At 40.7% G+C, this 13391-nt stretch overlaps 1 protein-coding gene across 2 annotated transcripts in view; it reads left to right on the top strand.

Annotated features, from left to right (window-relative positions):
• Window positions 1-13391, top strand: part of LOC126293288 (plectin) — a 181218-nt gene that overhangs the window by 47179 nt on the left and 120648 nt on the right. The window contains exons 3-4 of one of the 2 annotated variants that reach the window (XM_049986410.1): window positions 1870-2264; window positions 9997-10291. In XM_049986410.1, the coding sequence (XP_049842367.1) occupies window positions 1870-2264; window positions 9997-10291 (690 nt within the window). Of the gene's footprint in view, window positions 1-1869; window positions 2265-9993; window positions 10292-13391 lie in introns of both variants that reach the window. The other variant, XM_049986409.1, reaches the window with a different exon arrangement.

Here is a 13391-nt window from a genome sequence, read left to right as displayed (position 1 = left end):
ACATCTACCAAAACTGTTCATTTCGACCTTCTTTGCAGTCTGACTCACAGACTGCCACAAAGCTTGTCTTCTTTGATTATGTATCAATTTTATGAGTTATCTTTTAATTTGTTTTCCATTAACTGTGATTGTTACCCTCCCATAGATTTCATAGAAATTTGAAGTGTTACTTCTGTCTCTGCCAGTGTCAACAGTGGGATATTTAGACAGTGTATACTAATTGCCCTGTCTCCATAATTAATCAAAATCTTTTGCTTCCTCAAGAATTCACATCCTACTAGACTGCCTAAGGAATATTCAACCTTTTTAATATGACTTGAAACTCGCACTTCACTGGCACTTTCCCTTCTATAAATAAAAGCAGATCTGTAGACAGCCCACTGTGCTTTTCAATCTATCGACATATTTCATGCTATTTAAGGCTCCTTTTGTGAGTCTCTCTTCCTTTATGAGTCGGCAACTCACCTCGGAAGATGTTGCCTGCAGTAGGCAACAAAATGTGAGGAAGGAGAAGAAGTTTTAAATATAGACCGTGGCAATATGTCGACCGAGAGCATCCAAGACGTGCTCAATGGAGTTTAGGTCTGGAGAACAGGCAGGCCACTACATTTGCCTGATATCATCTGTTTCAAGGTACTCCTCCATGATGGCATTTCACTGGCGCCATGAGTTATCATCTGTAAGGAGGAAGGTCACCGCATGGTCATACCCCAAGGTGATTTAAACCCGCAAACTGCCCACTAGAGCATTGTTTCATCATGTATCAGCATTACATTTAATTTATGAGCATGAGTGCGTGCTACCTAGACAAATGTATTCTGAAAATTTAATACATTAATAATTTTTGTATTGTGACTTTCTTTTTGTGTATGTAACATCACAGTAGTTAATGATAGGCTCAAGATTTGTTGAAGTGAAATTTCAGCACCCGTAGCTCTACACAGCTCAGATTTTGGGAATTTATGAATTGTTGCAACACCAGAGCATTGTGCCTTCATTTATATTACTACTACTATGTGATCAGGCCCAGTGGACCGCACGCATCTACAAGTTTCCTCCTCCACTGCATTCTGTCCATTGCTGCTGTCCGCCATTCATCCACATCTATTGACACTTGGTTAAATCTTCATGGAATCCATCCCTCCAACACTTCTTGGGTCTCCCTGGCGTTCTCTTTCCTGTAGGTGTGAAATCCAGGAGCTTCCGAGGCCATCTGAGATCTTCCATCCGGGCCACATGGCCAGCCCACTGCATTCGGTTGGCTTTGACAGTTCCTGCTATGTTGGGCTGCTGGTATAGTTCCTCAAGCTTTCAGTTGCATCTGATCCACCATTCCCCTGTATCTGCATCCAGAACCAGACAAAGATCTTCTGAAGCACTTTTCTCTCAAAAACAAGGAGCTTATGGAAATCCTGTTTCTGGATACTCCATGTCTCACAGCCATATAGAACAACAGGCTGGATCAGGGTTTTGTACAATCGAATCTTGAACTGTCTGGAGAGAGATTTGGACCGAAACAGTTGTGCTAGGCTGTGGTAAGATCAGTTTCCTGCTTGTATTCTGGCATTGATCTCTGCTTCACATGACGAGTTCTCAGTGAAAAGTGCCCCTAGGTATATGAATTCTTGCACTCTCTTGTAGGAGTAGTCCCCAACCTGCAGTGATTGTAGATGATCAGCAGTCTGACAATGGCCATGCGTCATAATGAGGTACTCTGTCTTGGCTTCGTTTATGTTTAGCCCAAATTTGCTGGCAGCCTCCTTTAGTGCTTTGGTCATTGCATACATGTTTATGAAACAGTAGTTGAGCAGCAACTTAGAATACTAAATGTGTATGGAGTGAAATACACTCACATTTACTGCCACGCAGGGTTCCAGTGTAGCAGTGAAGGAGCTGCAGGAGAAGCTAGAGGCAGCGGAGGCTGCGCGGAAGAAAGCGGAGTCGGAGCTGTCGTCTTCCAGGGTGGAGGCCGCAAGGCTCGAGGAGGAGGTCCACGACCTGGAGCAGCAGCTGGGCGAGGGTGAGGAGGAGAGGGAACAGTTGGTGCGCAAGCTGGAGCTGGCGGAGCGCGGCCGGCGGGAAGCCGAGGCGGAACAGCGCCGGCTGCGGCAGCTGCTGCAGGAGGCCGAGGAGCAGCGCCGCCAAATGGAGGCACGTGTCGCCACCCTGGAGAGGCGCCTCACCATGGCGCAGGACAGTGCACCGGCACCGCGGGCCGCGGCGGGGGCATTTGTCACCATGGAGACGAGGGCTGCAGCTGACAGGTGTGTTACGGAACTCGCAACTACGTGTACCACAACCACTAATACCCTTTGTACTAAAATTTGCAATCAGTTGATGTTGGATTAAAAACAAATAAATAAATTGCAATAACGCCTAATGGCAACAGCAAATATGATGGGTAGTCAAATGAAAACCGAAAATCAAACACCTACCACAACAGAGCCACGGAATGGTTCCATTCAAAAGTAATCAACACACATGTTAAGATATTTATCCCTCTGGGAGACAAGATGATAAATGCAGAATGCAGTCAGCCGCTGACGGATCCACAATGGCACCCATTCTAGTTTTGTTTTGTCTGACTAAAACCAATGTCCACACACATCTTTCTTCTGGTCACCAAAGATGTGGAAATCAAATGGTCAAAGATTTGATTTGTATGGAGGATTTTGCGTTGTTTCCCAACCATGACTAAAGTGGAGCCTTCATACAATTGGCAGTGTGAGGCGGCCATTGTCTTCTAAAAGGATGATTCCATCTGGTAGCATTCCTGGGGATTTTGACTTTGTGGCAGCTCACTATGTCTGCAAAGTGTCTCAATAGCACTGTGCATTAATTGTGGACCCACATTCAAGGAACTCTACAAGCAGAGGGCACCTGCAGTTGAAGAAGGAGGTCACCACGACCTTTACTAGAATGTGCACAAAGAGCTTTTAATTTCTTCGGCAGAAGATGTAGGGTGTTTCCACTGTTGGCTTTGCTATTTGCCCTCAGGCTCAAAATGGTGGTATTATGTAAGGTCACGATGACTTGCTTCTTCAATTGCGGCAGTGCTTTGCTCTTTGAGTTCCTCGGGTGTGGAAGCACAGTCAGTGTGTAATTCTATGAAGACACTTTGCAAGAACTGTAATGCACCATTATGTCAAGACACCCAGAGAATGCTGTCAGAGAGGATCATCCTGTTACACAATACTGCCGGCCCCCTCACTGCCAATCCAGTGAAGGCTACACTTCAGTGATTTGGTTGGCAACCACTGCAACACTCTCTGTACAGTCTGGATCTTTCACTGTGTGATATTCACATCTTTGGTGACTTGAAGAAAGACATAGAAATGAGTGAATCTCAGTTTCAGTCTGATGAGGAAGTGCAAGAGTGGGTGTGGTTGCAGATTTGCCGGTGGCTGACCATGTTCTATGAATCAGGAATTGATCATCTTGTCTCCCAGTAAGGTAAATGTCTTAATGAAAATTCCATGGTCTTATTGAGGCAGATGTTCGGTTTTCATTTGACTTCCTCTAACACATCATGAAAAATATATTAAAAACAAAGATTCCCAGACTTACCAAGCGGGAAAGCACCAGTAGACAGGCACAATAAAATAACACATAAACACACACACAAAATTACGAGCTTTCGCAACCAGTTGTTGCTTTGTCAGGAAAGAGGGAAGGAAAAGGAAAGGTGAAAGGATGCGGGTTTTAAGGGAGAGGGTAAGGAGTCATTCCAATCCCGGAAGCGGAAAGACTTACCTTTCCCCCTAATGTAAGTGTTTCCGCTCCTGGGATTGGAATGACTCCTTACCCTCTCCCGTAAAACCCGCAGCCTTTCATCTTTCCTTTTCCTTCCCTCTTTCCTGACGAAGCAGCTGCCGGTTGCGAAAGCTCGTAATTTTGTGTGTGTGTTTATGTGTTATTTTATTGTGCCTGTCTACCGGTGCTTTCCCGCTTGGTAAGTCTTGGAATCTTTGTTTTTAATATATTTTTTCCCATGTGGAAGTTTTTTTCTATTTTATTTACATAATGAAAAATGGTTGTTAATGTCAGGTAATTAATGATAGTATGTGCTGCTGTCTCAAGAAACAAAATGCTATCACTGCAAGTACTGATTCTATCACTATTACAGTGACAGCTAGTTGATAGTCATAAATATGACTGTTAAAGTAGAGTATTGCGAATGGGTAGACATGACACTATGTCCTTCAGCAATAAATGAAATACTACTGTAATGGATATCACCAAAATAGACAGCTCAGGGCCATCTCACCTTATTGCAGCACTGCCAGTTAGTGTTAATTTCAAATGTTAATAAAAATACTGCAAAATATATTAGATGTCTCTATTTTTGGTCTAGAATATGATGGAATACTTTCCAAAAGAAAATTCTTGCATCACTAAATAGTAAAAACTAACATTATAAGAAAAATAACTTTTTGCTTTAACCTGTGGTAAAAATTAGAAGTGCTAACATACTTGTACTGAAAGAAAAATCTAAACATTTTCAAAGTTTATAGATTGCTATGATACATATACTACATGATCAAAAGTATTTGGACACCCCCAAAATCATACGTTTTTCACGTTAGTTGCATTGTGCTGCCACCTACTGCCACATACTCCATATCAGTGATCTTTTAACGTGGCCAGGCAATTGGGTGTTACCTGTGTCATATGTCTGTATGAGAGATTTCCACACCCTAAACATCCCTAGGACCACTGTTTCTGATGTGACAGTGAAGTGGACATGTGAAGGGACACTTACAGCACAAAAGCCTACAGGCCGACCTCATCTGTTGACTGACAGAGACTGCCGACAGTTGAAGACGGTTGTAATGTGTAATAGGCAGAAATATATCCAGACCATCACAAAGGAATTCCAAACTGCATCAGGACACTGCAAGTACTATGACAGTTGGGCGGGAGGTGAGAAATGTTGGATTTCATGGTCGAGTGGCTGTTCATAAGTCACACATTATGCTGGTAAATGGCAAATTATGCCTCGCTTGGTGTAAGGAGCATAAACATTGGATGATTGAACAGTGGGAAAATGTTGTGTGGAGTGACGAATCACGATACATAATCTGACAAACCGATGGCAGTGTGTGGGTGTGGCAAATGCCCAGTGAACATCAACTGCCAGCATGTGTACTGCCAACAGAAAAATTCGGAGGCACTGGTTTAATGGTGTGGTCGTGTTTTTCATTGAGGGAGCTTGCACTCCTTGTTTTTTGCATGGCCCTATCACAGCACAGGCCTACATTGATGTTTCAAGCACATTCTTGCTTCACACTGTTGATGAGCAATTCGGGGATAGTGATTGCATCTTCCAACATGATCAAGCACCTGTTCAGAATGCACGGCCTGTGGTAGAGTGGTTACAGGACAGTAAATCCCTGTAATGGACTGGCCTGCACAGAGTCCTGACCTGAAGCGTATAGAACACCTTTGGGATGTTTTGGAAAGCCAACTTTGTGCCAGGCCTCACCGACTGACATTTATACCTCTCCTCAGTGCAGCACCCTGTGAAGAATGGGCTACCATTTCCCAAGAAACCTTCCAGCACCTGATCAAACGTATGCCTGTGAGAGTGGAAGCTGTCATCAAGGCTAAGGGTGGGCCAACACCATATTGAACTCCATGATTGCTGATGGATGGTGCCATGAACTTGTAAATCATTTTCAGCCAGGTGTCTGGATACTTTTGATCACATTTTGTATTTTATTATGGAAACTGTAACAAAAAATGATCATCAATGATGAATTTGCCTTCCATTGGATGTCTCAGAAATTTCCTGTGAGAGAGTTGCTAAGAAAAACATAAAATTAATTTTTGTAACATTTGAGACATCAGTATTATATCGTATCACCTATGAAAACATTTTTTTTTACTAAAGACTCCATGCGGGGCAATGCATAAGTACTTGTATTCCACTGTCAGAATTTTTGTTCCGGTGGCTCACCTTAATAAGACCAAGAATATTCACTATCTCCATCTTTTACAGACCTTTCATCACTGCACTCATAATCCAAAACACAATATACACTATATAAAAGAAAATGTAGGTACTTTCAGGCTAGTATTTCTTTTGGTCAGAGAAAAGTACATTTCTTCATATGGTTATGTTATACCCAAGTTTTATCTAAATGTACTGTAGACCTATTGTCTTCAGCATGCCATAAGTGCAGTGTATGCCATAACTTCACTCTTGCATCTGCAATGTCTCTGCATTTCATTAAAATTGTTTGTCCGTGCTCGTACTTTCTGAATTGAAAACCAAGTGAGTGGAGAAGACAAAGAATGAAGATCTGTGAACGAGAATAATTAATTTCTTCAAGAAGAGCATCCTGTATTTTTCTAGCTGTTGAACACTCTCCTCTGTCATAGTAATGAAGTTAAACATGTGCTCAGACCTGGAGTTTCTGCCAATATTACAACACTGTTAATATGACATATACTTCATTGGAAAATACCACAAGATTTTGCTGCCAGTTTATGAATTTGTGCAAAATTTGTATTATTTCTGGCTTTCTCACTGTTGGGCAAATGAGTAAAAAATCTTATGTATATTCAATATCACAATTCTAGTTTGTTTTTGAATGTCTTGTCACTTTTGCTCCTGCATTTCCCTCACTTCAAAAAAACAAGTCAGTGCACCTTTCCACAGAAATTACACATAAACACAGTATTAGTGTGAGAACACTGAATATACAGCTGATGCTGACCTACACTGCTACATTGTTTGTTTGTTTGTGTGTGTGTGTGTGTGTGTGTGTGTGTGTGTGTGTGTGTGTGTGTGTGTGTGTGTGTATCAGCAAAGCTGTGAAGTGGACATACCACAGCAGTTCACATGTTATGGAGTGGGTATGAGGTATGACAGTCACAATACTAATACAACTGATACTAACACCAGTGTTACGGTAGCTGTAACTCTTGTTTATAGCTATTAAATTAGGCTACGGCTGACAGGTAGCCATGCCAGTATATTGTACTCTGACAAACAGAATACTACTACTACTGCTACTACTAATACAATACTGCTGCAATTGCTGTTAAAAGTAGCAGCAGTACAGTTAGTTTTAGATTGAGGTTGAGGAGGATAAAGCATGCTGTTATTGTCAGGTAGGAAAGGTGTTGTGTCTGTTACATTTCAAGAAACAAAACACTATTACTGATAGTGGTGGTGGAGGTGGTGGTAGTGGTGTTGGTAGTAGTATTAATAGTTGTAGTAAAGTCACCATTGATTGCAGAAGCAAATATGAAGGCTATCCAGGAAGTGATAGACGTCTTGGTCTTTCGCGGCAGTGGGCAGGGATGCAGCCACAATCTTTATGCATTCAGTACACATCCACTATGTTAGTGTGTGGTCTAAGTCTCTGCTGCTCTGCTTTCTACAATGTGTTAAAATGTGCACTGCAATAGAAATTCCTGCCACTTGTGAGGTGGATTCTGTGATAGTTTTTGTTGGTAAAAAACTACAAACCAATTAAAATTTATTATGCCCTCCATGATGTGTACAGAAAAGGAATAGTGAAAGAAATCCGAGTGAGGCAGTGGTGCACTGCTTTTAAAAATAGCTGTACCAATTTTAATTATGAGGACTGGAGTGGTAGATCTATCCTTATGACTGATGAACTAGTGATGAAGATCAATGACAAAATTCATGCAAATTTTCATTTCAATATTACGGAACTTTTGCAACATTTTTCAAAAATTTCACAGAGTTTGGGGTATGGAGTTATGGTGGAGGAGTGTGGTTACTACAAATTATGTGCTAAGTGGGATCCCAGAATCCTAATGGAGGGAGGGAGGGGGGGGGGGGGGGACCTTCCTCAAAGATTACGAGAAAAGACTTGGGTGAAGCATGTCAACTGTGAAACAAATAGGCAGTTGATGGAATGGGGACGCACAAACTCTCCTAAGAAACCAAGGAAGTGTTTGCAAATGCTGTCAGCAAGAGAGATCATAGCTACTGTGTTTTGGGACTCTAAGGGAGTGATTCTTGATGAGTTCCTTGAACATGGCACAACAATTACCTCAGAGAGGTATTGTCAGACACTGATTAAGTGAAAGTGGGTGATAGACAACAAGCATCTGGGGGGAAACTTAACACAAAAGTTTTGTTTTTTCACAACACACTGGCTAATTGTACATGAGAGTTCCTGTGGGGTTTTGGATGGGAGGTGTTTGATCATCCACCAAACACTCCAGATGTGGTGCTGAGTGACTACCACCTCTTCCCAGCAATGAAGGTATCACTTGTAACATAACCCTTTGATACTGACACTAAACAACATGCTGGTACAAACCAGTGGTTGCAATTGCAAGTGGCAAATTTCTGCCAAGAATGTATTCAGAAACTTTTGCCATGGTATTATAAGTATGTCAATTTGAATGGCAATTATTTAGGAAATTTTTTGAGTATGTCTTTAAAATGTGTACAATAAAATTTGGTTTTGGCATACTATTAAGTATTTATTTCAAAATGTCTGTTACTTTCTAGATAGCCCTTCTATGACCATTGAAGCACACCATTGCTGAAAGGTAGCTATCTCAGTGGGTTACTTCTATAAGAATGACATGCCAGTTCTATTACTAATAATGCTAATACTAATTATAATACAAATATGGTGATCCCTGGCAGCAACAGCAAATATAAACACCAAAGTAGGATGTTGGGGGTGCAGGAATCAAATACTCTTGCAGCTGTAAACTTTTAGGCTTTCTGTGATCTTCTTAAATAACTTCACTTAACACCACAGCAGAGGCTCTTTCCCATTCTTATCCAATTGAGCCAGTGCACCATCCTTAATCGACTCATTTTCAGTGAGGTGTTAAATATTGATCTGTTAGCTACCTGAATAACTACTAAATATCTAGAGCAGTACACTCTACTTTATTTCAGTATTACCCAACTGTGTATGCTATTTAGTGAGATGAGTAGCTTACATTCTTCAATATCTACTAACTGAGATATGTGGCAGGAATGAGGCGAGAAATAGATGTCCAACTCTTTCACACGTAAAACCTGTCTGAGCTGTTTTGCCTCATTCCGATCACACTGTCTGTGATGAGATGTCGGAGCATAATCTGCTTCTTACCTTCCTTCGATATTTTGTACCTCGTAATGCTTCTAAATGTTATTGACTAATTTATATGTTAAAAGGAGATTAGTTGCCTGTAAAGTGTAACCTCTGTGGGTACAGCTTTCTCTTGGCTCGCCATCTTCTGCTGCTGAGTGAGGTGGCAAAAAGAGTATGCTAGTGGGCTTGTATTTAAGATCTGTAGATTTGAAATTCAGTGGAGTGATCCCAGTCTTTATTTGGAGTCACTTTGGTCAGAATTATTGCTCAACTGTGGCTATCAGTTTCTAACTGAGATTTTGTCCAATTTAAAATGTCCTCAATGTTGACAAGGCATCTTTTTACTCAGTCACTCACCATTCCTGAAATGAATGTGCCCTTCTGTTTTGCAGCCAAGCTTCCTGGTAATCCACACTATTTCATATTTTTCCTACTTTTTTCCATATAAATATCACGTGATATTACATAATTATTACATAATTAGTATCACATGATATACATATAGAGTTATCTTCATTTTAATATAAAACATTGTTTACACAGCAGTTATAATTATTGTTATTATTATTATAGTTACTAAGATACACTTTTTTCATTAAATGAATGTTTGCTCATGAATAACTGACAATAGCAAAATAACATATGTATATGAAGAGTGTCACAGTACTCAGAAATTGCAGATACACAACCCAAAGTGTTCAACACAAAAGTGGTGGATCAGAATCTACAAAAAGCAGTGAATCAAATTGTACACTAAATTGAATGCGACACATTATTAAGTTTAATTATGCCAGGGAAGCTGATGAATGAAATTAAGAGATAGCAGATTGCTGGTGAACTCTGTTGGTGAGCAGCTGTGGCAGTGGAAAGGATATATCACTGATGAGTTCACCACTATGGACGGTGTTGTTAGCAGCATCAGCCGGTCTCCGTCCCGCGAGGAGGAGTCACGCGCCAGGCAGAACCGGCCGTGGTTGCAGCAGACGTCTGTCACGCAACAGGCCGCTCCATCACAGAGGTCGCCCCCTGCCGCTGAGGGAGGCAGCAGCTCCAGTGGTGAGCAGAGGCAGCAGCAGGAGAAAGGACAGCAGCAGGAGAAGGGACAGCAGCGCGAACAGCAGCAGGGACAGCAGCGTGCAGGCGGTGTCACGGACGAGCGCCGCACTCTCAGTGCTAGCAAGGCCGCCGAACTGGAACTCTTCAAGCGTGAGGTGAGATCCCGTGTTGATGCGGAACATGTTTCCAGGTTCGTGTCTAGTCGAGGCACCCATCTGTGCGTTCATTTCAATGTCTTTATTGGTATTAGAAGTTGAAGAAATCCAGAGTGTGCCCACACAGTAACAGCATTTGCAGAATGGGGAAAAAGCACTACAAGTATACAGAGAAGGGCACCATGAATGGTCACAGGTTTGTTTGATCCATGGTAGAGTGTCACAGAGATTCTGAAGGAACTGAACTGGAAGAATCTTGAAGATAGACATAAACTATCCCAAGAGAGTCTATTAATAAAGTTTCAAGAACCAGCTTTAAATGATGATTCTAGGAATATACTATAATCTATGTATCACTCACATAGGGATTCTGAGTACAAGATTAGAATAATTACTACATGCACAGAAGCATTCAGTCACTCATTCTTGCTGCACTCTATATGTGAAAGGAACATAAAGAAACCATAATAATTGGTACAGGGGAATGTTCCCTCTGCCGTACACTTCATGGTGGTTTGCAGATTATAGATGAAGATGCAAATGTAGATACTGAAACAAATCTCTTTGACTGCATGGTCTTTGCTTTCCATGTTTTGGGAAGAGGTAGTACGGACCAAAACAAGAAAAGAATTTCCAGTAAGCATGGCTTTAAAACAGGCAACTCGAGAGCTATTAGGACTTGTCCATTAGAATAAATGCGTTTGACAGCAGTGAAGATGATCAAATGCACATAGCTTTTAAGATATGTGCCTTAGAGCAATCTCTTGCTGGCCTTTTTTTCTATTTTTGGTCTATCCTACCAGATCTCAAAATGTGGAAAGCAAAGAGCTTGCTGTAGAAGAGATTTGTTTCACAGTATTGAAAATGAAGAGGCGCTCATAACTCTTAAGGTAAATATTTTAGAGCCCATGTTTACTAGACTTTCTTGCTTTGAATGATTGTTCTTGTCATGTCTCTTAATGCTCACCATTCCTCCTGGGACAACCTGCGCAATTTTATAATAATCACTGTGGTACCTTTAAGTAACACAAACTTGGTCCCAGTTAACTCTATTACATCATAGTGTTTCTACAAAGTTTCTGACCTTACAAATTATTCAGTTTTTCTATTTGTAATTCATAATATTACCACACATTTTTATCATCAATGTATGCTTTCTTGTGCTAGTGACATTTTGGATTTCTTTTACACATTATTTTTTCTGATTTTGAACTGTAACATTTGCTCACATTTATACATTACTTACTTGATAAAATGTATTTAGTTTTGTGAGAAACATAAATTTTTGGATAAAACACAGAATTTCATGACATTGAACTATTTCCTACATATTATCAAATCACCATCACTGCAGTTATAAATATGAAATTATGTCCACAGGTTTGAAATAGACTAATAAACTCTCATTTATCTGTATTTGTCAGCTGCCTAACAATCAATATTCTCAAATTGAATATTGTTTCTCTATTACAGAAAAATCAGTATTTTGAATCAGTCATGTGAGTGGTATCGATCAGTTTATAATATGTTGGCATTGGCAGTACATTAACTTCCTGTTTCATTAGTTACGTCTTAAAGTGTACAAATATATCAATACTGGGTACTCCTGGTTCTTGTTATATATTAATGATGTGCCATCATTGAGCTGATACACTGCGCACCCTACCTCAAACATCTAGAACTCCTTTGCCTCTCCTTCACCTCCTGTAAATTTGAATTCCAGTACCCCATAGTCTCCTCCATACTTAAGAGTCCGGCTTGTTACTGTGTGCCTAGCAGCATGCCCACATTCCCCCCATTTCAAAAAGCTCCATGTCCTTTCCCTGTGTAATTTCTACTACCTTCCCCAACCACACTGTCCTGTCATCTGTGTAATCTCTGCTTTCTTCTTGCCATGACCTACTCTACCCTACCCATCACATCCCAAATGGCAGCTCCAACCCTCATAGACATCCCACATCTTTTTCCATATACATACTTCTCCAGTACAGCTGACACCCCAGTCACCATCCATAGTTACCAGCAGAATCCCACACATCATCTTCATAACCAATACAGTGCTGAGGGTTGAGAAGGTGACAGTGTGAAAACTACAAGGCTCACTGAAAAGAGACATAGATCAGTGGACAGAGTAACTCTCCAAGTTTTTAACTTACATTATATATACACAACATGGACACCATTTGTTTCATGGCAAATGCTGGTATCTGCATGCAGTTAATTGTAGTTGCCTGGGAAGGCATAATGACAGCCCTCCACTTTGGAAATTGTTCATTGGGTTGCCTGTCTGCAGGTGTAAACTTCTTTGATGCGACAACATGGAATCAATGATAGGTTTACAAGGGTCCATGGAGCAAGCCATGAATCTTTTGAAAGCTAGAGTACCTGGTTCAGTACAACACATGAAGGTAAAAACAGTCATTGTTCAAGAAATTGAAAGAGTTATTAAATCCCTGAAAAGTAAAAACTCTGCTGGAATTGACAACATTTCTAACAAATTATTAAAGTACTGCTCCAGCCATGTAAGTAAAATCCTTTGCCACATTTTTGATGTGTCACTTAAGCAAGGAATAGTTCCTGAGAGGCTTAATTATGCAGTTGTAAAACCGCTGTATAAGAAGGTGGATAAGACGGGTATTGCTAACTATAGGCCAATATCACTACTGACAAGCTTTTCAAAGATTTACAGAAACTAATGAATGCCAGGATAGTTAAGCATCTCAGTGAACACAATATCTTCATCAAAAGTCAGTTTGGATTTCAGAAAGGTTTGTCAACAGAAGATGCAACATTTGCAGTTACTGGCAAACTCTTGGAATCTATCAACAAAAAACTGAAAGTGAATGGCATATTTTGTGACCTAACAAAAGCATTTGAATGTGTAAATCACCAAATTCTTTTACAAAAAGCTGCACATCTTGGTATAAGTGGTGCAGCAGGGAAATGGCTTGACTCATATTTGTCAAACGAAACAAAAAGTTGTAGTAGATATTGAAGATAGTGTCCCATTATCTTCAGAATGGGGTACCATCACATGTGGAGTGCCGCAGGGCTTCGTTCTGGGCCCCCTACTTTTTATTATATTTTTTTAATGATCTCC

The sequence above is a fragment of the Schistocerca gregaria genome, chromosome 10 (assembly GCF_023897955.1).
Source record: "Schistocerca gregaria isolate iqSchGreg1 chromosome 10, iqSchGreg1.2, whole genome shotgun sequence".
NCBI classification, from domain to species: domain Eukaryota; kingdom Metazoa; phylum Arthropoda; class Insecta; order Orthoptera; family Acrididae; genus Schistocerca; species Schistocerca gregaria.
This window is presented reverse-complemented; position numbering and strand designations above follow the sequence as displayed.